The sequence below is a fragment of the Meriones unguiculatus genome, chromosome 2 (assembly GCF_030254825.1).
Source record: "Meriones unguiculatus strain TT.TT164.6M chromosome 2, Bangor_MerUng_6.1, whole genome shotgun sequence".
In the NCBI taxonomy this organism is placed as follows: Eukaryota; Metazoa; Chordata; class Mammalia; order Rodentia; family Muridae; genus Meriones; species Meriones unguiculatus.
The window spans coordinates 85,867,426-85,894,314 of NC_083350.1; the positions used below are offsets into that span (position 1 = coordinate 85,867,426).

General features: G+C 36.7%; 2 protein-coding genes across 3 annotated transcripts in view; one reads left to right on the forward strand and one right to left on the reverse strand.

Moving 5' to 3' along the window:
• Homer1 (homer scaffold protein 1) overlaps positions 1–26,889 on the forward strand; it is a 96,108-nt gene that overhangs the window by 49,408 nt on the left and 19,811 nt on the right. For both annotated transcript variants that reach the window (XM_060377795.1, XM_060377794.1), the window contains exon 5: positions 1,523–1,662. In XM_060377795.1, the coding sequence (XP_060233778.1) occupies positions 1,523–1,662 (140 nt within the window). The remainder of the gene's footprint in view (positions 1–1,522; positions 1,663–26,889) is intronic.
• The window catches only part of Jmy (junction mediating and regulatory protein, p53 cofactor), a 175,499-nt gene that overhangs the window by 31,315 nt on the left and 117,295 nt on the right, over positions 1–26,889 (reverse strand). The window lies entirely within an intron of this gene.

Genomic DNA, 26,889 nt, shown 5'->3' on the forward strand with positions numbered 1-26,889 from the left:
AATATTTAATCTAGTTATTAATTATATAAGTACAGTTGGCATAAACATTCTTGAAGGAAAGTACAGCTGGCTCCTGTTACTGAGTATGAAGTGTAAGCAGAGTGAAGATTTACCGATTAGTCGTGAGCTTCGGTCAGTTAGTACATCTTACATGATGTCCTCGGGCTAGAGGGATGGCTCAGTAGCTAAGAGCACTTAATTGTTCCTACAAAGAACCAGAGTTCAGTTTCCAGCACTTATGCCAGGGAGCTTACAACACCAAGTAACTTTAGCTCCAAGAGATTCCACATTCTCTTCTGGCCTCTGCAGGCACATGGCATACACTTACACACATACTTACACATAAATTAGTAAATAAATAAAAAATAATAAAGGTTAGTTCAAATTTAGATTTACTTTTTTTGTTCTTTTCTTCTCTTTTTTTTTTCCCCCAGGGGTGGGAGGTATTTGTAAATGTTTACAGTTTTGCTATTCCTTAGTATTGACATAATTAAAAGTTTAAATTAATCTGTTAGATTTTATATTTAGAACTCTGCCAAAGATTTTCATGTTTAGTCTGTTAATTTCAGAAGTCACAGACGCAATATCGATCTTGTTTTTATTATTTAATATCTAATTATTTAATTAATATTTAATTTAATATTTTTTATTCTTTAAAGTAAAGGTGCACCCTGTCAGGTGGGAATGGAGGAGACCCACGGCCTTGCTGCATGCTGGCCATGCACCATGCCCTGTGGAAGAGCTGTTTTGATTGTCAGGAAATGGGATTTCAGAGATGGTGGCTCTGAATGGTGACAAAATAGAGGGACTAATTTACAACAGAGGATGTTAGGATTGCCTGAAATCTCAACTCCATCTTCTTTATATATCAAAACCATAAATTTTCTCCCCTAGATTTTCCTGTCAAACTTTGTGCAGAAAAGAGAGATATTGACAGCTTTTTTGCATTATGAAAGAATGAGGTGGAGTGAGTCCTTTGTGAATGTTTGTTACACTTAACAAACAGGGCATGTTTTAGTTTAGCTAAAAAAGGTTGAAACTAAAGACATTTCCTTCTAGGCTTCCTTAGAGTTAGTGCAGATGTGAGGAAGGCGGCTCTTAGTGCCCCTACCTTGCCTGTCTCGCAGTGTTGCTCATCTGGCCTTAAGCACACTGAGTTCCTGCCTCGTCCTCTTGCGTGCTGGGATTGTAGGCACACAGCACCCTGCCCAGCTGCCATTTCTCCTCCTCAAGTACTTCTGTGAATGTTAGTTATTCTACTTAGTTACTTTTATGAACCTAAATATTTTCAGGTTTTAAAATTACGTATCTATATTATTATTTCCATAATTTTATATTATATTTTGGTTAATTTTCTTTTGAGTTGCTTTCCTGCAAAAATAGTTGTCTTTTTAAAAATTCTGATTAAAATTTCAACTTCAATTTGACTCATCACAAAGAATTCATTTGATGACAATGTGTGCTTGAACAAAAGTGTAACTTTTTTTTAATCTCTTTTTTTTCTCTCTCTTTTTTTTTAAAGGAATCAGCAGGAGGAGATCTTCAGTCTCCTTTAACACCAGAAAGCATCAATGGGACCGATGATGAAAGAACCCCTGATGTGACACAGAACTCAGAGCCAAGGGCTGAACCAACTCAGAATGCATTGCCATTTTCACATAGGTACACATTCAATTCAGCAATCATGATTAAGTAAGATGCATAAATATGGAAGTTTATTTGGTTACAGGAACTTGTAAAGTTACAACCTTTGAGTGAATTACGAGGTCAGACTTCTTTAATTACTATCTTGTTTTTGGTTGCTCAGATCGACTGAATGAACATTTTCATTATCTGTGGGGGAAAGGAGCTAATTATAGGAGAGACTTCTCCCATGGAGCAAAGCATAAATCCCTTCTTTCTTTTAAGAATACCTTTTGTTAACCAGTTCTCCGTTTTCATGTATGTGACTTAAGATTTATAGGTTGTAATTAGAAACAATAGAATTCCTAGTCTAAAGTTAAGCTTGACCATAGTGCTGGAGGTGTCAGAACATGCTTCCACAGAAAATAAGTGACACCAGGCAGAAGCCTGTTAACACAAATTTGTTTTTATATACCAACAGGAGAAAAAGCTTGAATTGCTTCTAAATCTTAAAAGAATTTTGTATTCTAAAAGATACAGTATATCTAAATGTATTTTAAACTAGTTACATTAATGATTGGCCACACTGTGGTATTATTAGACTGTAAACAGGAGTGTGAAATGGCACAATTGAAAATATTTTTTTTAAAAAGCCTATCTACCTTAACAATTTTTACCCTTATTTAAATGCTTTTTACTTAATAGTTTTAGGTAAAATTAAGAAAATAGTTTTCTTTTTACTGTACATTTTTTTTTGGAGAGACCAAGTTTTAGAGAATTAAATTCTTTAACAGATCAAAAATTGCAACATGAGCTATTTCAAGCTCTCTTAAGTGAGATTTTATTACATTGAGCTGCAGTAATAAAGGCATCATCTTAAACATACTAGATCCGCACTGAGGGGCCTCCTTAGCAGGGTGCAGAGGGATGGAATCAAGAATGGTTCTTGATAATAAGTGGGAGCTTCTAAATGTTAGGGTGCTGTACTGTAACGCTAATGGCTCTGATAAGATGGTAGACATTCTGCAGTGAGCCATTCGTGGCTGTAATTACTGTAGCGCAAGGGCTTTCTTTCTCTATCTATAAAGATAACTGAACACAGGAAAATGTATTTCCTCAACCTGACTACCATACATCCATGTTGATTTAGTTAACACAGTTTTTAATAAAAGCCTGCAGTTCAGGGGCTGGAGAGATGGCTCAGAGGTTAAGAGTACTGGCTGCTTTTCCAGAGATCCTGAGTTCAATTCCCAGCAACCACAACCATCTATAGTGAGATCTTGTGCCCTCTTCTGGCGTGCAAGTGTACATGCAGACAGAACACTGTATAGACAATAAATAAATCTAAAAGAAAAAGAAAAAGCTTGCAGTTCTTTGATTACATTACAAAAATTACATTATTTAATTATAAAGAATGTTATTATAGGAAAGAAAAATTATTGTAGGGAAGGAAAATTTTCCTTTCTGTTAAGTAATAGTTAACATTTCCATTTAAAAGACTGAACTGCACTGAGCGTAATTATATACTTGGTTTAACACCTAAATTGAGCCATCTGCACTAAATGCTGTGATATGTAGAAATAAGAACTTCTAAATTTAACATCTATAGAAAGCTACTTCTAGTTTATACACCTACATTTTCTATATGTTTGTTGTTTTGCTAATCCATTTTGTTACTATTATTCCTCTAAAATGGGCCCTCATCTACTGATTTTTCCTGTATTCTGGAGTGTGTGACAGGAAGCACTTTTCCCCTAAAGATACTGCTTCTGACTTGTCATGGAGCATTTGACAATGTTCTAAATAGAAAATCAAGTAGATTAATGTAAGTATAGGATTATGTTAAAGCCATTTTGTAATCATAGAGTTTTTCTTACTATTTTAAGAATTTCCAGCTATAGTAGTATTCCCATCTAGAAAAGTAAATTTGATGATTTATGATTCTGCATTCACCGCCTTCCTTGGCTGAAATAAAGATTTCCGTGTGAGGTAGATTATTTACAGCTACTGTAAGAGTCCCTGATTTTCAAAGATAGGAGACCTCAGAGACGGTATTATTTAGGATTTCCCAAACTATGGTAGTTTTAACTGGATTTTCATGGCTTCTGAAAAAGAAGAAGAAACATCAGTAAAGTTTATTGTAGTAAGTGTTCCAGGGTTATGCATATATGCATATATCTGTGCATGCTGAATTATAATGTAAAACATCACATGCCTTTGGCTGATGAGAAGATTAAATCCTAAAGTTTAGTTTATGTGTCCTATGTCCAGTTGCACCTTAGAGATTGTTGTTAGCCACCTGGTGCTGGGAACTCTCTAAGCTGGGTCTCTATAAGAGCACCTAGTGCTCTTAGCCGCTGAGCCAAGTCTTCAGCCACCGTTGTTTTATTATTATTTATTATTAAAGCAAATTCTAGTTACATAATTTCATTTACAATAAGTTCTTAAAATTATCTGAAACTCTTAAGGAAATGTATGTACTAAGCTATTGAAGCTTTTTTTTTTTTTTTTTTTTTACCTAATTCAGTGGCATAATGCCTTACCTTGAATCATTTACTACTTTTTTTGGTTTCTAAAACCTACACGGCTAAATTAAAATTTAAACATATGGGCTCTTAGGTACTCTTTGCATAAGTGCTATAGTACTGTTTTATGTCCCTGTCATAAACTATGCAATAATAGTCTACTCAAATATTTTTCAAGGAATGAGCACTCTTTGCTGTACTAAATGCTTTCAAAAGCTTAGGATGTGCAAAATAGGAAGACAGTGAGGGTAAATGTTTACTAATTCCTTTGAGAATATGTGATTAAATCTTTCCTAAATTGCTTTTTTCTTTAAATTTATTTTTAACTTAAATGATAATATCCTTTGGGGGTTGAAGAGAAACTCATTGACAGACTGAAGTGACTTTTTAGAGTGTCCTTTGAGACCATAGTCTTATAGCTGGGGACTAAAATGTAGCTAGACCCTAATAGACTAACCTCTATGTATCTATGGAAAAAGTTTTCCCCTCTCATGCAAGGTAATTGTTTGCTTCCTGAAGTTATTTGTGTGGAATTTTAGAAAGTGGTTGAATTTTTTAGAATAAGATTTAATACAACCTAAAGTCTATTAGAATTAGTTTTATATTATTGTAGTGTTGTTGGATTGTGATACTGAAATATACTACTGAAAATTAACATTTTTATTTTGTTACTTACAACTTTGATTCTTAGAGATGCAGTATTATATTGACAAATAGCTGCTGTCACCCTTTTTGAGAGTTCAGAACATATGTCAGCAGTTTGTGAAGCTATTTTTGTACTGACAAAATTTGATGAGTTTGATTATTGTAATGGAAAAATAGGCTCTTTCAAGCACTGATTATATTTGGATTCTTTTGTTGTTTGGATAATATGTTCTCATGGTGCTGCTGGACTTTATGCACTTGGAGGTACTGCATGTATCTTCCATTCTGTTTGAGATTTCTCTGCGACTTCTTGTGTGTTTGCAACAAATCATTAAAAGGTATATGTAGAAATATTTGCTAGTATATTGCTTCTTGCTATAAAAACAGTATAATAATAAACACTTGGGTTGATTCACTGTACTTATGTTTATTATCTAACATTCAGAAAGGGACTAGCTTGAAATTATATCAAAAGGTTTTTGTGCAATTTCAAAAAGTAAATTTCATTGACTATTTTGGGTAACCTTTTAACCAATTTATTAAAAAATGAAGTATTTATATTTAAGTAAGCTAAAGTATACCAAAATATACTTTTTATAAATTAGTTTGTAATTATTTTATTTACAGATATTACAAATCAAAAATGAGTGAAATAATGTTAAGAGGTACCGAGTTAAGAGGGTAAGAGGTACTGTCTGGTGTGCTGGTGCATGCCTTTAATCCTGGCACTCCAGAGGCAGAGGCAAGGAAATCTTTATGAATTCTAGGCCAGTTAAGGTTAGATAGTGGGACATTGTCTCAAAGAGAGTTCCAACTTAGCACATACTAGTACATCCGAGCATATTTCTTTTCTTTTTAAGTAGTAGAAGGTTATGGTTATAAGCTAAAATAAAAATAATTGCTGTAGATAATTTTTGTTTGGATAAATCTATAAAGCTGGGATTTAATTTCATTAGTGATTTTTATCACTGTTAAAATTATAGGTGAAAATTTCACATTAAATGGTTCCCTTAACTGTTACAGTTGTGACTTTATTGTCAAACCTCAAAAATTATATTAGGTTTTTCAGAATTAATGTGAAAGCCAAGATAACTTGAGATCATAACTCAGCAATTTGATGATACAGAATTTATTTTACCATAATTTTCAAAGGATAGTAGTTCATAAGAAATGCTGTCTTGTCAATTTGCTTTTTAAATACTGATCTGCATTCTTTGCAAACTGAGAAGCAATGCATGTCTTTTAAAATAATGTGCAACAAAGAATATAGTTTATTGACTAAGATTGAGTAATTTTCTGAGTATATACACCTAATTTTTGTCTTAAATTTTTGAAAACCAACGTTCATTTTCTTCTGAAGTCATCCGAGATTCATTTATAAGAAGAAATTATTTTGTGATATCCAGATTTCTAGGGCGCTTCCAGTATGGGTTGGTCCCTTTCTCGTCCCTTTCCTGTTGTTACTACTAATGAGAAGAAATATTGATTAATTCATTATAGTGGCTGCCAACTTCTTTTTACAGCAGTCTAGCTGTAGTTAGATATGTGGTAACTGGCTGTGGATGAGACTGACTTTGATTATGATCTTTTGCCTTGGAGGACTTTAAAACCTTCCTCCCTTTTTCTTGCTCTCAGCAAACCACTGTGTGGATTCCATTGGAGAGAGGTGTGTGATCTGGACAGGTCTGCTCCAGCACATAAGGAAAATGCTTTTTGTTTCTATTTGACTTCACTGTTAGGAGTATTAAGGATTAAGACCAAACCTAGAGAGTGACAGGCAAGCCATGTACATTGTGAGATTTATGGTAAAGTAGGATGTGCAGGATGCTGACTTCTTAAAGTCATAGAGATGTCATCTGGGTAACCCTTGACCCATCTGGTTGCTTGGCTAGCTGGTTGAAACCAGCCTCTGCAAAGGTCAGGAGACGCTTGCTTTTTACTTACAATGAAAATAACATGGCAGTTTGCTAAAGCATGTTGCAAGTGTGTTCTGTGACTGCCTCCCTTACAAAGTAAAGTGTAGGTATTGCTATTGAAACGACTGTACAACCGATGTTCATTTATGTCAGTTTACCTTTTTCCAATTACAGTTTAGCTTGTTGACTAATTAGTTAATTTTTATGACTTTTCCCGTATTCAAGTTCAAAATTAGAAGCAAAGTTGGCCTTTACGTGGTTGAGAAGCCACTTTATTGTACAAAAGTGGAAAGAGAATCAGAGTGTTCTGTAACCTTATCTGCTAAGTGACTGGATTGCATCAGAGAGATCCCTAGAAGTTTGGACTGGCAGAGTCTAACCTGGCCAGGGAGGTCTTTTTCCTGTGTCGGTTTTCAGACACTCACCATTCCAATTTTTATTGCTGCTCGGCAGGGTTACCTCTGAACGTTTAACTCCCTATTTGGATATTCTCAATTTGACTTCAATTTCTAGTTATTGCACATACTTAGTTTAGATGCCCAGAAAATAATGAATAATTTCTTTGAACAAATAAATGGCTCTTTGCTGTTCCTGCTATTAACTGAGATAACAAGGTACATCAGATTGTTTCAACTTGCTCATTAACATAAACACATACACATATTTGGTAGAACTAACAAAGATACATATTTGAAGAATAATCAGCTTTATGTCCTAATTCTATAAAAAAATTCACTTAGCTGTTAATATTCTCTTTACTATTTTTATAACAGCTTTAAAAATAAATAATTCACATGCTAAACAATATTGAGTATGCTATTTAATATTTACATATTAAAATGTACAATTCAGCAGTTTTAGTATATTCATGTGATTGTGCAACCTTAACTACAGTGAATTTTCACCATTCTCCTGCCCTTTGTCCAAGATAAAAACTAAACTGCTCCCATTAGGAATTACCCCTTTTGCCCACACATACATTCTCTCTCCCATCTCCAACACTATGCAATCATGCATCTACTCTGTCTTTGTGGGTTTTCCTATTCTTTACATCTCATGTATATGATTCACATATAATATGCACTAAGTCATATGTTCTTTCAGTGTTAACAGTTTAGAGGAATTGCCAGCCTTGTGGAAGGCAGCTGCACCATTTTGCACTTCCGTCAACAGAATGTGAGGGTTCTAGTTTCTTTACAATGCACCAGAACTTTGCATTGTTAGTCTCCTTCAACCCTCCTTCTCCTGGCCTTAAACCCAGAGCCTTAAGTGTGTTGAGTAAGTGCTCGCACTGAGCATCAACCTTCTCTCTCATCTTTTTATGACAGCTGTCCTCTTGGATACGTTTGTATTTTGTTGTGATTTTGATCTCCCAAATAGCATGTTGTGATATTCCCTTGGGCCACTTGTATATCTTCAGAGCAATGGCTACTTGGATCCTTTACCTGCTTTCAATTGAGATTTGTCTATTTTTGATTTGTGGGAGCATTTATATAGTCTAGATATTAAACCCTTAGTATATGAATGATTTCAAATGGTTTCACTAATTCGGTAGACTGTCTCTCTTTCTTACTTTGCAGTACAAAAGTTTCAACATTTCTTGTTTCTGATTTATTTATATGCTTTTCTTTAGTTGCTTAACAGTGCCATAGGTTAAGTCACTGACTAGTCTGAGGTTGTAAGATTTACTGCACTTATATTTTCTTCTGAGTTTTAGCTCTTTGGTTTGAATCTCTGGTCTATTTCTTGCACATGATAAGAGGTAGAAGCTTGCCTTCATTCTTTTCTCAGTGACTGTCTAGTTTTCCATTCTTTGTCCATTGAAAATATCTTGGCATTCTGAACAAAGACTATGAAAATGGAGGTTTATTTCTGGATTCTCAGTTCTGTCCTTACACTGTTGCTATATTGCCTTCGTTATTTTAGCTTTAGATTAATCTTTAATATTGGGAAGTATTATTTGAATAGCCTTTCCCTTCTTTTTAAAAGATTGAGTCTGGAGTTCCTCTAAGCCAAGTTTATTCTGTAGAAGTTTTTCTGAATTCCTACACAGAAACTGTTGGGATTCTTTTATAAGGATTAATTAAAATCAATCTTAATTTTAATCGTTTTAAAGTAGCTTTCTTAGGGTTTTTCTATGGATAAAATTAAGGTTTTCAATTAATACAGCTTTATTGTACTTTTCACCTAGATGCCTTGTGTTCCTACTTTCCTGACTCAGAGCTGTAGCCACTACAGTATTAAGTACTAAGTAAGAAGAGGGAGAAGAGGGGAGTTCCTTACCTCGTTTCTGATCATAGGGGAACACCAGATGTCAGCCGTGCAGTTTGTGTGGATCTTTCTCAGAATAAACATGTTCATTCCCTTATATTCCTAGATTTTTAGCATTTTTCCATCATACTAACTCCTATTAAAGATTTCTTCTCTTATGCCCCACAATATAATAGTTCAAATATTTATGCAATATCTGTGGATTATTTCAAAGGAAAAAAACTTGATAGGAAAAAATTCTTATAAAAATATTAATAGTTTTAAATAACATAACTCATTTTTACTGTGAAAATTTCAGTCTTCTTTTTCTTTCCCTATCATATAGGAAGTAGTTCTTGTATAGAGGATATACACAGAGCTCACTTGCTACCTGATTTTTAAAATATATTATTGCTTTGACTATTAAAATTACTCATTCCAGATAATTGATTTCTAGTATGATTATTGCTCTGCAAATGACATTTTTCTTACTACACTATAGAAATGTCAACTGGTTATATTAAATGATCTTTTAAATGTACTTTTTATTTTGACAGTGTTGCACTTGGTTTGCTTTGGAGAGTTTGTGTTTTTAAAAACACAGGCAATTTAAGTGTTTAATGTACTTCCTTAAAGCAGTTCAGGAATGCTTTGGTCATCTCCTAGGGCACTTTAAAAGCTGGGCACACATAGTATAATAGGAATTCCTAAAGAATCAGTATTAAAAATTTTTACTCCCATGTACCTGAGACACCAGTCATGACACTCTTAAACTACAACTTTAGAAATAGTTCTTCTGAGTTCTTTTTTAATCCAAGGTCACAACTGTGGTGTCGATAATATGAGGTTAATGTCACTTGTTAGAAAATGTGTTTTTAGAAAACATACTTGATCCTGTGGCTTAATACATTTTTGTAACTAGAATTTTTTAGGCTCTGCTAATTTGTAAGCTAGACTACTATAGGAGACCACCTTTGGACTCATGCTCTACGAAATACAGTACTCCCCACCCAATACAGAAAATGAGTAGTAACAATTCGTTATATCTGTAATGAAACAGGTCCTGTGTGTTGTCTAATTCCAGGCACACTGCTACTGTTTACCCTTTGTTCTGTTTCGCTTTGCTTTGCTTTTGCGTTGCTTTGTTTTGTTTTGTTTCGTTTGAGACAGGCTCTGGTTAGCTCATACTGGCCATGAAATTTCTTCTTGTCTCAGCCTCCCAAGTGCTGGAATTGTAGGTGTTTACACCACACCCAGCTACCTCTTTCAAGAGGTATTAGCTGGTCTGTCACTATTACGTGGGGCCACAAAGTCTCAGGTTCCATGACAAAGAAAAAGAAAGCTCTGCAGCGGGATTTTAGAAGCCTTACCACATACAGGACCTGCTGGTAGTCAAGCCCTGACCTCACACTGACAGAATTGAATTTTCCTGGGGAGATATATATTGGGCAGTAGGAAATAAATATACACATCACAATTCTAGATAGATTTCTCTCCCTTCCTTCAGCTACCACTTTTTAAAAAATTCTACTTGAACATTTTTTTTCCTTTTTATGGAAAAGCTGGACTCTACTTGTAGCCTGATACTTACTACATAGTGAGTTTTTTTGTTTTGGCTCCCCCCCCCAAATTAAAAAAATCAGTTCTTCAAGATGGGTTCCCTCCCCCCCCCCCCGACTCCCTTGCTGGAAAACTTCTCTGGCCTTGATTATTTTAGAATTTAGCAAAGTCACCATTTCATTTGGAAGAAGAGGATCTGCAGTTTATTCTAATTGAAAAGATGCAAATGATCCCTCACTGAGAAAAACCCCCAGAAGAAACATGCCAGTTTAAAAAAAAAAACCTTAGTCCTGCAGTTTTAACATTGAAGAATGAAAAGAAGGTAGTTCTTTTTTTAAAGAAGACACCTACTTTAATTCTGTGTGAGGAGAACAGCTAAACTATTGCCATCTAGAGAAAGAAGAGAAAGACTTGAGAAGTTTACTGTTTTAGAACTTTGGAAAATGTCAAGATACTTGCTTCAGAAGACTGGGAAGCCCTTGATGGAGGAAAAAAAAAGTCTGTTGAAAATCAAAGTAACTTCCTAATGAAGATAAGCAACCTGTTTTTTTGGACTTCTGGATAGAGCTGGTTCATAGATGTTATTTATTTTGAAACTGAACAAATATAACAACTTCTCTACATGTAATCTTATCACATGTAACATTGTCCAAGCCCATGTGTTGTCATGCATCCACCTCTTTCCCTCACAGGGATGTTGTGGGGCAAACTTTAAAGGTTCCCAAGAAATGCCTATAAGTAGTAATTCATACCTGTGTCTTTGTTGAGAGTTTCTATTTGTTTATTTTTAAATTCATAAGTGCTTTATTATATCTGTGAATAATATTAGGTAACATTTTAAAATGGGAGATAATGACATTGTATTTGCTTCATCAGTGAACATCCTGTATAAAGAATAATTCATCTGCATGAGATGGTAAATTGATTCTTTTACAAATGTGCTTTTATACAATAATAATAAAAGCTATGGTAAAAATGTCTGGATTCCAGTTTTATTTAATTGCTATTACTATACAAATAAAGATTTGATGAATACTTCGTAATGTATAGAAAGAAAATTTATATCTACTAAAGCAGGGGAAATCAGGAAGTAAATTGAAGAATTCAAGCTTATATTTTGATATCTGTAAACAAATAAAATTCTTTCCTATATGATTATATTGTGGAAATATTTATTCTATGACTTAACCTATGTGTTGTTAAGAAAGGAAACAAACAGAGCTCTAGGGCAGTGGTTGAATGACCCTTTCACAGGGGTCACTCAAGGCCATCAGAAAACACATATATTTACATTAAGATTTAAACAGTAGCAAAATTATACTTATGAAATAGCAACGACAGTAATTTTCTGGCGGGGGTCACCACAGCATGCGGAATTGAAGGAAAGGGTTGCAGCGTTAGGAAGGCTGGGAACCACTGCTCTCGGGGACGTGTTGAAGATGGTGGTCTTGTCTGGCTGGTTTGCAGTGCTGGGGAAGTGGGACTAGTAGGTCACACACACTAGGCAGGCCCTGCTTTACACTTCGGTAACCTTTACAGACTTCGCTAGAAGCCGCTACTTATTGTCCAATGTTGTCACCGTAGACCATTCAAAGGAAAAGCGTGTGAATGGATGGGAACTATAGAAGAGACCTTTGTTTTGCTGACTCAGTTTGGTGAAAGAAATTACTTCATTCAGTTTCCCTCCCTCTTGTTCCATTCTCTTTCCCAACCCCTGTATGTATATGTGTGTGTTTCTTTGTTTGCTTTTGTTTCTGCAATGCTGAGAACCGAAGCTAGGATCTGTGCAAGCTAAACAAGCTTGGTGCCAGTGAACTTTATCCACAGCCTGATTGCTTTGTAGTAGTAGTTTTCTGATGTGCAGTCATTTAAGCATTTTATGTATATCTACTGATCTAACTAAGTACGGGAAAGTAGTCCATAGTGTAGTTTTTCATATCCATTTTAATATACACATTTGAATACTACAGCAAGCATATTTTGGGAATTTTGCTTTTTTAATAAAAATTATGTAAACAGTGAGCTAAGTAGTACATTTGAGAACAGTCGTGACATCACTGATAAAATTCTTAGGAATTAATAAATTAGAGGTTCTCAAAGATAATCGTAAACCTCACTTTTTGTATATCAGAAGTATAATTTTAATTTAAGAGGTCAGTTACTGCTTAAAATAATTATTTAAAAAGTTCTTCCCCGTAATACATCTAATAAGATAATAGGCTTATCTTTCTAGATGATGTATTACAGAAACAAGTGTTAAAGTTATTGAACATACTTTGCAAATAATGGAGACTTACAGTAGTCCCTTAGTAATGCTAATTTGTCTAATATTTAAAACAGTGCTTTCTTTTACCAGTTTTATTATAAGAATAATTTATAGGATGCATCTTGAACCTAATTTAATTCAGGAAGGAATTAATTTCTTGGGAAAATATGAATTCAGGTTGAAAATTCTTGATTATGGAATATGAAATACTTCAAGATCTAAAACCTTTTTTAAGTGTCAATATGATGCCACAAATGGAAAATTGTGTATCTGACTACGTGTGGTAGTTCGTAGTATTCAGGCAGACCAAAAACACTATATAAAATTTTCTTCAGTCTCTATGTATAAGATATATGTTAAAACACCAAATATGTATAGAAAGCATTTTAGGTAAGGGATACTTTAATCTTTAATGTAATGGATTTATTATCATTTTGGTCTTTAGAAAAACAGAATGGTCTTAACCATCTCAAAAATATTGTCTACTTAGGCTCAGCCATGCTACTATTTGTTTAAGCAAATGGCTTTGTCTCTCTGAGTGACAGTTTTCATCTGTTTGGTAGAAGAGAAAGGTTAGGATGGGATTTCTAAGTTAGTTTGACTTGATTATCTTAACATGACTCCGCCTTTAGTCAAGAAATGAGTGGTGGGCTGGAGAGATGGCTTAGAGGTTAAGAGAACTGGCTGCTTTTCCAGAGGTCCTGAGTCCAATTCCCAGCAACCTTATGGTGGCTCACAACCATCTGTAATGAGAGCTGTGCCCTCTTCTGGCGGGCAAGTGAACATGCAGTCAGAACACTGTACATAATAGATAAATCTTAAAAAGAAAAGAGTAGTCTATCCACTACCTTTCTTCTGTGGGTATGCCTGAGTGTCAGTACTGGCTTTATAGTTAAGACACAGTCATGTTACTGTGCTACATAAAGAAACACATTACATACAGCAAATTAGCTAGCTCTGCCTTTAGATATAACATTTGGAAAAAGTAGTATTCTATGCTTTGGCACAGTGTGTGTACATAGTTGAAATTATTTAAGTTCCTCCCAGATGGCAGTACAGATTCAAAATGTATAATATATCAGTTAGTATTCAACAGTAGACTCATGTAAAGTTAGAGCCCTGCCCGAAGATAGAGGATAAACTCATAAGCTCTTGGAATGGATTATTATAAGGAGATAAGCTTCAGAAACATATTATCTGGTAACTAGACTTAAAGATTGAAACATGTTAATAAAGAAGCTTATAGGTCTATACTTGTACATTCGGAGTTTAGCAGTATTAATATTAATTAGACTGGGAATGTATTTCAGTGAAGTCCTAAATAGGTAAGTTCAATCGTAAGTGCGAATGTGCAACCGAGACACACACACACACACACACACACACACACACACACACGTAAAAATAAATAAATGGCAAGTTGAAAAGAAACTTGCTCTATAAAGTGACTTTTTTAGCATCATTGTATCAATCGATGGGAAATGATGGCATCAGATAAGCAAGGACTCTTTGGGCAAGCAGGATGCAAACCTTTAATAAGTGATACAAGACTGTGTCTGGAAAAGTAGTATAGACATCTAGTAAATAGTGCCAATTGCCATTTTACATGTGAGTCACATCTACCTGCCCAGCATAAGTTCTAGACTATTTTATAAAAGTAAAGCATTTTACACAAGGGCCAACAGAAATCACCCTTGCATTTTAATCCACTGAAATTCAATAATATTAAATGAAATGCCATTTTGTGTTTTTTTTTTTTTAAATTTTCTTCCTGGGGAGATATTTTATAATGATTACTTTTGAATGTTCTAAAGTCTGATGCCAGATTATGTCCAGTATCCTTAGTTCTTTTAAGGACTAAGCGATAGTGGGGTGTGTAGAAGTCTACTCATTCAAGGGTAGCCTCCCTAGACGCTCTTGGGTTGCACTGTGCTCACATGTGAACCTAGGGCATGCATGCTAATCCGTGCTGACCCTGATGGCCTCAGAAACATCCTTGAGGATGATGGGGTACCTGAAAAATGTTAGACTTAATATATTTAAATGTTGACTTAATATATTTAATACATTGACTGAATTAAGTTTGTGAAATATATAGACGGGTAGGCTGGCTATTTAGTAATTATCAAAATGTTACATCACATCTCAATAAAATAGAAATGTAAGTTTTTCTGTAACTATGGTGTTCAAATGCATATGGAGTAGTTACAGTTATCTGAGTTTTAAATACATTAGTTTTAATCCTTGCAACATGAGTAGGAATTGGAGATTTTAATAAGTAGTGTTGTTGCCACTTTACAAAAAGGAGAACTTGCAGAACAGAGTATAAGACATTTTCCCAGAGTCATCCTGGAAATTGCAAACAGAAACTTCAGTTTCCACCCAGCTTTTTAACTGAATTATAGATGCTGAGAAAATGTACTTGAAGGGATAGATGCATCCATTTTACCTTTTGTTTTCAGGTAATATAATCTATTGAAGTAATAATTTGTATTTTTCTCCCATACTTGTTATTTTTTTTTTTTTTTAATTTACAAGACTAAGTCTAAATCAGTGTATAACTTCAGCTTGCATTGCCATTATCAAAGTGTGGGCAGGGAAAGGAGGGAGAAAAAAAAGGGAGATAAAGGAGCTGGGAGTAAGGACAGGAAAGAACAGGAAGTTTGGTACTTTTCTCATGACTATGTTAAAATAACGGAAAGAAATGAAAGAAAGCAAGAGCGTTTGTTCTTAACATTTGAAAGGATACAGTCTCTTCTGGCAGAGAAGGCTGCTCAGGATGTGGATAGAGCTGCTGTTTGCACTGTCAGCAGGCAGAGAGAGCTCAGATTCTAATCCTCAACGTGTCCCTTCCCAGCAATCTGCTTTCTCCAGCTTTGCCCCTCCTCTTAAAGGCTCCCAAAGCAGAACCACCGCCTGGAGACCAACTATGTAAACACCTGCTCCCATGGGGAGCTGTGCTGAGTTCCAACCGGAGCGTTCCGCCCCTGGCGCAGAGCCACCTCCTAATGCAAAATCCACTCACTTCCACCTCCCCACAGTTTCTGTTGCTTCTCCAGTTCAGCACTATGCAAAGAGACTTGAGGCAGACTTTGAGCCGTTGCCCTGTAAAATAAAAACAAGTTACCGGCGAGGAAGGTGCAGTGGCACAGGGCGAGCATTCCTGTTTTTAAAAGAAGAAATGGAACGCACCCAGGAGGACCAAAACAAACAAACAACAGCAGGGCAAACACCAAACCCTGCAGCTCCTATCAAATGTGCAGCTGCTGGCAATGGCATTTTGGCTTCCAGCAGGCTTTGCAGCGTGTTCTTTCCTTCTGAGATGCAGATCTTAACTGTAGCTACTAACTGAACCAAACCTCCGTACACATTCCGCATCTTCTTCATATAAAATTCAGAAAACATAAATGTCCAACTTTTGTCAAATTTCTCAGACCATTCTAAGTTGCTAAAACTTTGTGAAGAAGAGTCACTCCTGACTGTATTCAGCTCAAAACCATTTGGTGCTGCTAAGCATTCCTGTGGGTATGCCATGTAACAGCAAGTGCAGGGGTTTGTAATTTCCTCCCGCGCACTTCGCTCTTCACTTTTTAAAAAATGTATCTGAAGATGTAATTTTACTCTCAAAAGATAAGTGTCCCATGGTGTGGGAGCAGAGGTCAGTGGCAGAGCACCTGCCTAGTACACACAAGGCTTTGGGTTCGGTCTCCAGCAAATTTAAGATTAAAGTGTTCTATGCTTGACTTGAAGGAGCAGCTTGGCAGCTAGACTTCCAGATCTGTATTTATATGGTTTCATCTAAAGTTTTCTACCAATCAGTAATAATTGTAGAGATACAGTTTATCTGGTTGAAAATAAGTTACCATGAGTAAAGACAATCAGGCATTTATTCCAACAGGCTGTTCATATGGGTGAGTACAGTGTATGACAGAAGCTTCTCACAGGCTTGGAGTGTGTTTTTATTTGGGGGGGTTTAAGTAAGCCAGTGTTTAATAGTAAACTCCTACTTTTACCACATGCCTCATTTGCCCACAGATAGCAGCCTAGGAGTACTGATAGGAGTAGGGTAGCCCTGAGGGCAGCCTGTATTCAAATGTATTGCAAAACTGTTTCTTTCTTTGTAAATACAGGCCTAGTATGCACTCCATTTTCACAATGTAAAATTTCCAAACTCTTCAAGAATTTCATCCCAGGCGCTGGAGAGAGAACCCAGGTTAAAAGCACTGACTGCTCTTCTGAAGAGCTCAGGTTCAATTTTCTGCACCCACATGGCAGCTCGTAACAGTCTGTAGCTCTAGTTTCCTAGGGATCCAGCATCCTTTTCTGGCTTTCTGGGCAACAGGTACACAGACACACATGCAGGCAAAACACTCATTCAGATAAAATTAATTTCAAAAGAAAAAAGAATTTCATCCCGCTTTAATATTTTTATTTTTGACTGGCATATTCTGATCTCATTTATTTTTACTAATCCATATTTTAAACTCATTGGAAATCAGTTTTTTTTTTTCAGTGATTTCTGCATGGGATTCATTTCTCAGCACCCTGTCATGTGACTGCATACAGCCAATTATAGATTATCTTTTAGGCAATGAAGCAAAGGGAAAATCGTTAGTTCAGTGAAAGAGACTGTAAATCAAGTGCCTAGAGCTAATTCTAGTTCTTCAGTGTGTCTGGAAGTTAGTTCAATCAGCTTTTGCGTATGCATAGTCTGAGTTAGTTCAGATTCATAGTAGTGAAATTTACTTGTAATGTGATAGTGTCACATGAAAAATTATTTCAAAAAGTGAGCATGGTGATACATACCAGCATTTAGAAGGCAGTGTAAATTAATCTCCGCATGTAAGGCAGCCTGCTTTACATAAGAATGTTAGGTCACAGTGATATCCTGTCTCAGAAACAGACAAAAGAAATTCTTTAAAGAGTCACAGATCACAAAGAGGATTGTTCAGATCAAGGAAGACAGTTTGTACAGTTTGATTTGTACTTTCCTGGAAGACAACACTTTCACGGGCCATTTCAGTTGTATCATTATCCTGCAGCTGAAATATTGGCTCTTGCTAAACTAACCTGGGGGTGGAACCAGTGTGACTCTACCATCTTGGTAAGAAAAGTGGGCTTTCTGGGTTATAGAGACCTTTGCCACTATCCAGGCTGACTGGAGAGGCTTTAGAAGATGAACCAAAACACTACCCTTGACAATAGCAGTTGGGCTGTTATTAATTCTCTGTCACCTCCCCTTGAGGTCATTTGATCAATGCCCTTACATGTTATTTACATAGCTTAAGTATGACTAACATAGTTGGGAATAATGAATCTGCCTTAAATGACACAGAAACAAATAAACATTTGTTCATGCCATCACTGAAGCATTAGAGAGTTTTGTCTTTTGATTATAGCCTCTTCAAAATAAAATTAAGCTATAAAATTTTCTGATTCTGAGTACCAAATAATGCCCATTAAAAATACTAATCACTACTAGTCTCTAAAAGATGAAAAGTTTTCATGGCAAAATATTGGGAAACAGATTTTACTATAAAATATCTATTTTCTTCCACCCAATTATAGCATTGGCAAAATCTCTGTTAATGCTGTCTGTTCAATTCTCTCAAAATAGAGAGATTTCTGCTTTTAATGGTTTTTCTCAAACAATGCTTAGTAGCATGCCAAGCAGTTTTTGAGTGACTTTTCCTCAAATGACCATCATTGCAAGAAAATGTATTTTCAAGTCATTTAAAAGCTAAATCAGGGGGAGTTAGAAAGATGGCTCAGTGGTTAAGAACACTGTCTGCTCTTCCAAAGGACCCAGGTTCAATTCCCAGCACTCATATGGCACCTCCCAACTGTCTGTAAATTTAAATAAAGAAATATATATTTAAAACAAAAAGCTAAATCAGCATATAGTTAAAATACTTATCTTGAATAGGTTATGGTTATAATTTTAGAATCTAGGAAATTACAGAACAGGCTTGAATTTAGTTGACCTCGCTTTTGCAAAACATAGATATGTATTCATAAAATTGAAAGAAGCACCATTTTTTCACTTAATAAGTATGGCTAAGGTCATAAAGACCTCCTCAGTAGGCAATGCTGGGGAAGAAAGCTCTTAGTAAATGGTTAGTTGTTTTGTCGCTGTCTGTTTTCAAAAGGGAAGTCAATGTAAACACTAGCTTGTATTAATATAATATACTTGTAATTCATAGTATCAGCTTAGGCCAGGTCTTTTGATGATGCACAGAGCACAGTTATAGGATCCAGGAGATTCCTGAGAGCCACCGTAATTTTCTCCATCTTAGTAAAAACAGCAAGAAGGAAATTTCTTTTTTGTCCTCTCCAAAATCTAATGCGAAGCTGTACAGCAGTGCTGAATGTTTTATGAGCTATAAACACAATGAAATTCAGATTCAAGTTTCAGTGTCTCCCTTTGACCATCAGAAGTCAACCATAGACAGTACTCAGACACTGGCTTCTGTTTACTTAGTTTCATGCTCCTTTATTAACTTGCTAAATTCATGGAGATCGACACCACAAGTTTAGACTTGTCATAAGTAACAAATCTACAGTACCAAGCAAGTAAGCCTAAATCATTCAGTGAGTACCTGATGTGGATTTGACTTACATTACATCTGTTTCAATCATTGAAATAACTGATCAAAAGAGCCCCTTTAAAATATATAACATTAAATTTCTAGGTTTTCCTTAGCTCACTGAAGTGCTTTTAATATTCTTTATTGCTTATTCATATAGGGGAGGACCTAATATTTGAGCACCTTTCCATTTTATGTAGGCTGTGAAGAAGTTGTTATTAATCCTCATTTTACAGATGGAATGTAGTTAGGCTGAACAAATAACCCGAGAGCCCATAACCATCAAACTCCTAAGCCTATGCTTTTAACTAGTCGTTTTAACAGCCAGTTCTTGCTCAGTGTGTATGTTCTTCACAGCTTAGAAGTATTTATAGACTGGCATAAAGGGCTTCTTGTACATTTGGAAGCAACTTCATTAATTCTATAACTTTCTCAAAGCCAGTGATATTTTACTTTCTTTACAGGAGCTAAGTAAATTTTCTATTTTCTCTGATTTCTAAGCTACCTTTGATTATAAAACATAATACTGCATTCACCATGAAAAATCATTTTAAACTATAACTGTAATAGTTCTTTTAGACAGACAAAATCACTGTAGAAAGGCTATTTTTGTTAAAATTGTGTCTGGTTTATGTGCATGTATGTGCTCATGTATGTATGTCTGTGGGGTGAGAGGGTATATGTACATGTGTGCATATACAGACCAAACATTTATATTGTTTGTCTTCCTATTTTGTTTCCAGCTATACTTTGACAGGGTTTTTCACTGAGCCAGGAACTCATTTGGCTGGCCAGACTGGCTGGCCAGGGAGCACCCCCCCCATCCCAACATCTGCCTCCCCAGCTTAGGGATTCCAGGCATGCACATCTGTGCCCAGTTTTTTTACATTGCCGCTAGGGATGAAAATTCAGGTACTCATGCTAAGCACTGAGCAATATCCCCAGCTCATAGAAGCAGGCTGATTTTCTACACACTTGAGGTTTAGTAATTGGTTTAATGAGTTCTTATAGCTTCATCGTGTCCAGATTCCCACTCTTCTGAGTCACTTCTTAATGTTATGGTTTGTTTGTTTGTTTGTGTGTTTGGAGGCAGCTCATTCTGTAACTCGTTTGCCTGGAAGTCACTCGATGGCCTGGGCTGGCTTCAGACTTGTGGAAATCTTTTTGATTGAGCCTTCCAATTACTGGGTTTGAGGCAGAGGAACAGGGGCTTAAGGCCAGCTTGGACTACAGAGCAAGATACCCTGATACCCCCACCCTAGGGTTGAGGGAAGTGCCTCCAAAGAAGCACCCTGATTAATAACAGTAGGCTTTGAGTACTAAGGCAAGTTATATAACCACATAGTCATTAATAACAGTAGACTCCCCATTCAGGGTGGGAAGTGAACCGAATAGCAGGCAGACTCAGATCAGGCAGTGCTATATAGTGTTTCCACTTAGGGATTCTTGATACAGAGAAGCATATTTGGGGGTGGAGGGGAAGCATGTTGTACCCTATTTGTAAGGATTTTGAAAAAGATGTAAATATTTTCTTAGTGCTGCCTTATTAACATGAGTGGAACATACAGGCAAGAAGTGACTAGAGATTTTAGAGAGTCCAGTGACAGACCCAGAGCCCTGGAGGAATGGGAGGAAGACAGTTGTCTTAGTTCAAGTACCCATCACATTGGCTTATTCAGAGGTTCAATAAATACACTGCTCTTACGTCAGGCTCTCAGTTTTTGGAGCATTTTATATTAACTTATTACTTTAATGAAGCTTACTGCTTTCCTCCCTTTAAATAAAGGAAAACTAAAATTGAAATTCAGCTTAAGGAAACTGGGTGATAGTTTTGAAGTGTTCTGACCGCCTTGTAGATTTGAAGCCAAGAGAAAACTACTTGGTCCTTTCTGAAGAGAAACTTTACTGAATAACCAAAAGCATCCCCAAGAATAAAGAATTATTTTGCCTTATCTCAGCATTCAATCATGAGATAATAGTGTTTCAGTGTCTCTGTATCATTAGACAAATTTGCCTTCTTGGGAAATTAAGGTATAACTTTCAAGACTGTTTCTACAATAAAAGACCAAATCATCCCTAAGAACACCCGCCATTATTTTCTATTAGTGGAAATCAGACTTAGGGCCCTCAATCTCCACTACAATTTTAATAAGTTTTTGTTTGTTTGTTTAAGACAGGGTTTCTTATGTAGCCTTGGCTGTCTTGGACTTGCTTTGTAGACCAGGCTGGCCTCAAACTTACAGAGATCTGCGTGCCTCTGTTTCTCAGAGTGCTGGGATTATAGGCATGTGCCACCATACCCAGCTTTAAATAAGTGTTTCTAAAATGTAAAATACCAACTTATAATTACACTGTCAGAGCTAATCTAAACATATCAGTTACTGCTAAATATTAGTCAAATAGGAGGAAACCAATGTCTTAGAGTTGAAGATAAAGGAACATATATTTTTCCCCAATATTGGGAAGGATATTAAAACATATGTATGTAAGAATTAAACACATCTGAGATGACTTATTCATAGAACTTCCTTTAGTATGACAACCTGTGGAATTTATAGAAGTTGAAATTAAGTCATTCTAATAGAAGCATTTACATACTTTGTAGCTAAAGGAATATGTGTATAGCCACAGGGGAAAAACAAAGATAAGCACATACACTAAATTGTATTTTACTGTGCTTTAGAAATATGATGACCCAAGGAATAACTCAAAGTAGAGGAAAAAGGAATGTTTGGTAAACGACTCAAATTTACCCCATGATAAAATCCTGGCTAATAGGCAAATAACTTTAGATCATGCATTCATTTACCTGTGATCAGTATAAGAAAATGTAGACGCTATGGATTAGAGAGATGACTCAGCAGTTTTGGTTTGATTCTTAGCACTAACATGGCAACCCATTGTAATTCCAGTTCTAGGGGATCTGACACCTCTTCTGGGTTCCTTGGGCATGACATATAAGTGGTACACGGGCGTACCTGTATTATACACATAAGACGATAAAAATAAAGAAGAAAATGTAAAAAGCATAAAAACTTAATACTGGACTGCTTCCTTGCAGTACTCATTTCAGGCTATGCGAGTTAGATCTAGTGTACTGTGGCCGTGTGTACTGTCCTGTATGTAAAGTATCTTATACGAGAATTTTCTTCAACACCTGTTTTCTTATTTTAGTATAATCAGCTGTGTTTCAGAGGTCTGAAGATTTTAAAAAGGCTTAAAGAAAATCTCTTAGACAGCTTGAGCCTGTCAGGTCTTACCACATTAGGGACTCAAAGCATATTCACAGAAATAAACAAGTATATTAAGAGACTGGGTACCTTCAACCTTTTCTATCCTGTTCTTTGACCTCGCTTCAGTTTCTTACTGTACCTTGTCTATGCCACGCTGCTTTTGTATATTCCTGCTGCTTTAATCCTCCTTCCCCAACTATTTCTTACCACCATTTCTAACAGCCTGTATCCCTCCTTTTCTTGCAGCACAGCCACTCTGCTTCCTGCCCACCTAGTCTCTTTCTATACCAAGCAAACAGGCATCACAGAGCCATTCTGAGACAGTTCTACCAAACTTGAGAAAGTGCTTCCAGCCCCTCCAATTAGTGCCATCTTACAGTCACAGAAAGAACATACAAAAGCTTGTAAAAAGCTTTTCACTGTGTTTTTGTAGTAAGATAATTTTATTAAAGGACCCTCATAGAGTGGCACCCCCCTTTCTGACATAAATTTGCATATTTTGACAGTTTCTACACTTGTAAAGCTACAAACACAAGGTTAAAAGGTTCTTTGTTCTACAAGGTTCTCTGTGCCTTTTTTTTTAAGTCAACCCATTTCTGTAATTTATCTTTCATTTTGCAAATCTGATCTACAGTACTTACTGAAAAGTAACTCCATACCCCTCTCCCATCCCCTGACACCATCCTTATATTCCCTGGTCTTGACTGTGTACTTCAAATATGAGTGTAAACAGACAGTATCTGTATTTTTGATGGGGCTGGCCTTTTGTATGTAACATGATTGTCCTCAAGATTCATCTGTGTTACAGTACATTTCAGAATTTCCTTTTATTACATGTAGTTACATTCATTTTGTTGGTCCAGTCATGTTCTGAAGGACATTGGGCTGCCATCTACCTTTTGACTGCAGTGACTAACCCTGTTATGAGCCTTTTTGTCTTAAAATATTTGCTGGAGAGGATGTGGAGAAAGGGGAACCCTCCTCCATTGCTGGTGGGAATGTAAACTTGTACAACCACTTTGGATATCAATCTGGTGCTTTCTCAGACAATTAGGAATAGTGCTTCCTCAAGATCCAGCTCTACCACTCCTAGGCATATACCCAAAAGAAGACCCAACATTCAATAAGGACATTTGCTCAACCATGTTTGTAGAAGCTTTATTCATAGTAGCCAGAATCTGGAAACAACCCAGATGTCCCTCAATGGGAAGTGTGGTACATTTGCACAATGGAATACTACTCAGCAATTAAAAACAAGGAAATCATGAAATTTGCAGGCAAATGGTGGGAACTAGAAAAGATAATCCTGAGTGAGGTAACCCAGAAGCAGAAAGACACATGATATATGCTCACTTATAAGTGGATATTAGACATATAATACAGGATAAACATAGCTAAACAAGGAGGACCCTTGCTTAATCCTCATTCAGAAGAGCAAACAGGATAGACATCAGAAGTAGAAGACAAGGAACAGGACAGGAGCCTTCCACAGAGAACCTCTGAAAGACTCTACCCACCAAGGTATCAAAGGAGATACTGAGACTCATAGCCAAACTTTGGGCAGAGTGGAAGAAGAGGGAGATAGACCTGGAGGGGACAGGAACTCTACAAGGAGAACAACAGAGCCAAAAAAAACCTGGGCCCAGGGTGGGAAGGGGGTCCAGCTAAGGACCATGCATGGAGAGGACCTAGACTACCCTGTTCAAAGGAAGCCCATTGGCTGTTCAGTTTCCAAGTGGGTTTCCTAGTAAGGGGTACAGGAGCTATCTCTGACATGAACTTAGTGGTCGGCTTTTTGATCACCTCCCCCTGCGGGGGGGGGGGGGTTGGGAAGTGGTGCAGCCACAGAGAAAGATGCAGCCAGCCTTGATGAGACCTGATAAGCTAGGGTCAGATAGAAGGGGAGGAGGCCCTCCCCTATCAGGGAACTAGGGAAAAGGGAATAGGGAGAGAAGAGTGAGGGTGGGTGGGACTAGGAAGAGATGAAGGAGGGGGATACAAAGTGAATAAATTAATAAATACATAAATAAAATTAAATTTAAAAACTACGCTTACTTCAACCCTCTTTTACTAATACAGTAGCACATGTTGTTAGGTAAGTTGATATCAATCTACATGTTTTATGATCTCCTTTTTCTCCTTGTGTTTCAGTTTGGCTGATTTATAATAATGTTGTACAGTTATGTCAAGTTCCCTGATCCTGTCACAAACATTCTTTATCTCTATTATTTCTCACATAGTCACTTGCTTCTTGCGTGTAGTTTTCATTTGTCTGCTGAAATTCACAGTTTGATAAAGTTTGCTTTCCCCTTTTCTGGTGTGGCCTCAGGTGGCCATTTGCCTTCCTGGCTTAGTGTACCTGCTCTCTGAGTAAGGGACTGTGCACTGCATACAATAGAGCCTGTTGAATGTTAGATATTGCATAAAAACAGCAGCAACTTGCAGTAGTTGTGTCTTTGGTTTCAGGACCCTTTGTCAGCATCTGAATGTGTGGGCTCTGTCAAGTTGAATGGCATTTGCATATATATTCCACTGTACACTGCACTCTAGATGAAGTGGACCAATGTAGTGTATATGCCGTATCAACAGTTAATTTAACACTTTATTATTTAGGAAATAATAATAAGAAAGAGCCTGTTTATGTTCAGTACAAACAAAGTAATTTTTATCTCTCCAGCTAATGGTTGATGAGACCACAGATATGGGAGCCATAATATGGAAGGCCAGATACTGTATTTCCTCCTATTTGGGCATGATTCTTGTGTTAGCTTAGGACTTAAGTCACTCTTCTCTGGGGTTAAACTAGATTTTGATTTTGTTTATACTTTCACCCACCTCTAGTGTTGTCTCCTGCTTAGGGTCAGTGCTGACCTGCTGGAGAGATTTTTTTCCCCCTCAGTTCCACCTTAGCTTTTGGGTTGTCTTATGCTGTATCCCCTCCACCACTTGATGATATGGACACATCATATCATCTTGTTTATTTGAGGGTCTTCTATGGGAGTTTCTTAGCCCTCTCACAAAGATTGGAGACTGAGTCCTGGACTGTGCTCTGTTCTTCCTTAGCTATAGAGATTTGTCTCTTGGTCCCCAACTATAATAGGTCATTCCCTTTGTCCAAGGAAGTAGCCATAACAGTTTGAGCTTCTCTTTTCCAGTAGACGAAGCCTGGGCATGCCTTATAGCCTGAAAACAGTGAGGCATCTCCCTTCATCTAGGCCTCCTTTGTCTCCCTTTTTGCTTCCAGTCTTATACCTGTCCTGCTTCTAATAGAACTGTGGTAAGAGCTTGCAGGGAAGTGTGATACCTGTGCCCGTGATGTGCTTCCAAGAGTTTTAAAAATGCTCTTCTTTTTTTTTTTTTTTTTTTTTGTTTGCTTTGCTTTGTTCTTTGAGATAGGGTTTCTCTGTGTAGCCCTGGCTATCCTGGACTTACTCTGTAGACCAAGCTGGCCTCAAACTCAGAGATCTGTTTGTCTCTGCCTCCTGAGTGCTGGAATTAAAGACATGTATTACCACCACCCTCGACTAGACATGGCTTTTAATAACTTTCTTCCTCATAAGCACATAATATTCCATGTTATATGTATGAAGTCATATACGTTGTTGACATAGTGAATAAATGTATTTACTTGGATTTAACCATAGTATACTAGACATTTGAGGTTATATCTTGAACTTAAGTCTCCTTGAATCTAAATAACCAGTAAATTTGAAGATACTGGATAGCATGACTAATTTTATGTCAATTTGATACAAACAAGAGTCATCTGAAAAGAGGAACTTCAACTGAGAAAATGTCTCCTGGGTTGGACAGAGGACTCAGAGGTTACTTACCTTCCAGAGGTCCTGGGTTCAGTTCCCAGCAACCACTTGGTGGCTTATAACCATCTCTAATAAGATCTAGTGTCCTCTTCTGGCCTGCTGGCTCACATGCAGACAGAATACTGTATAAATAATAAATATCTTTTTTTAAAGTGAGAGAGAAAAAAATGCCTCCTTAAGATCCAGATGTCAGCTGTACATGGTGGCACACACCTTTAATCCCAGCATTCAGGGAGGCAGAGGCAGGCAGATATCTGTAAATTTGAGGCTTGGCCTACAAAGTGAGTCCAGGACAGCCAAGACCACACAGAGAAACCCTGTCTCAAAAACAAACAAACAAACAAACAAATCCTGCTGTCAGGAATTTTCTTAATTAGTGTTCAGTATGGGAGGTCCCAGCCTATTGTGGGTGGAGCCATCCCTGGGCTGGTGGTCCTGGGTTCTATAAGAAAGCAGCTGAGCA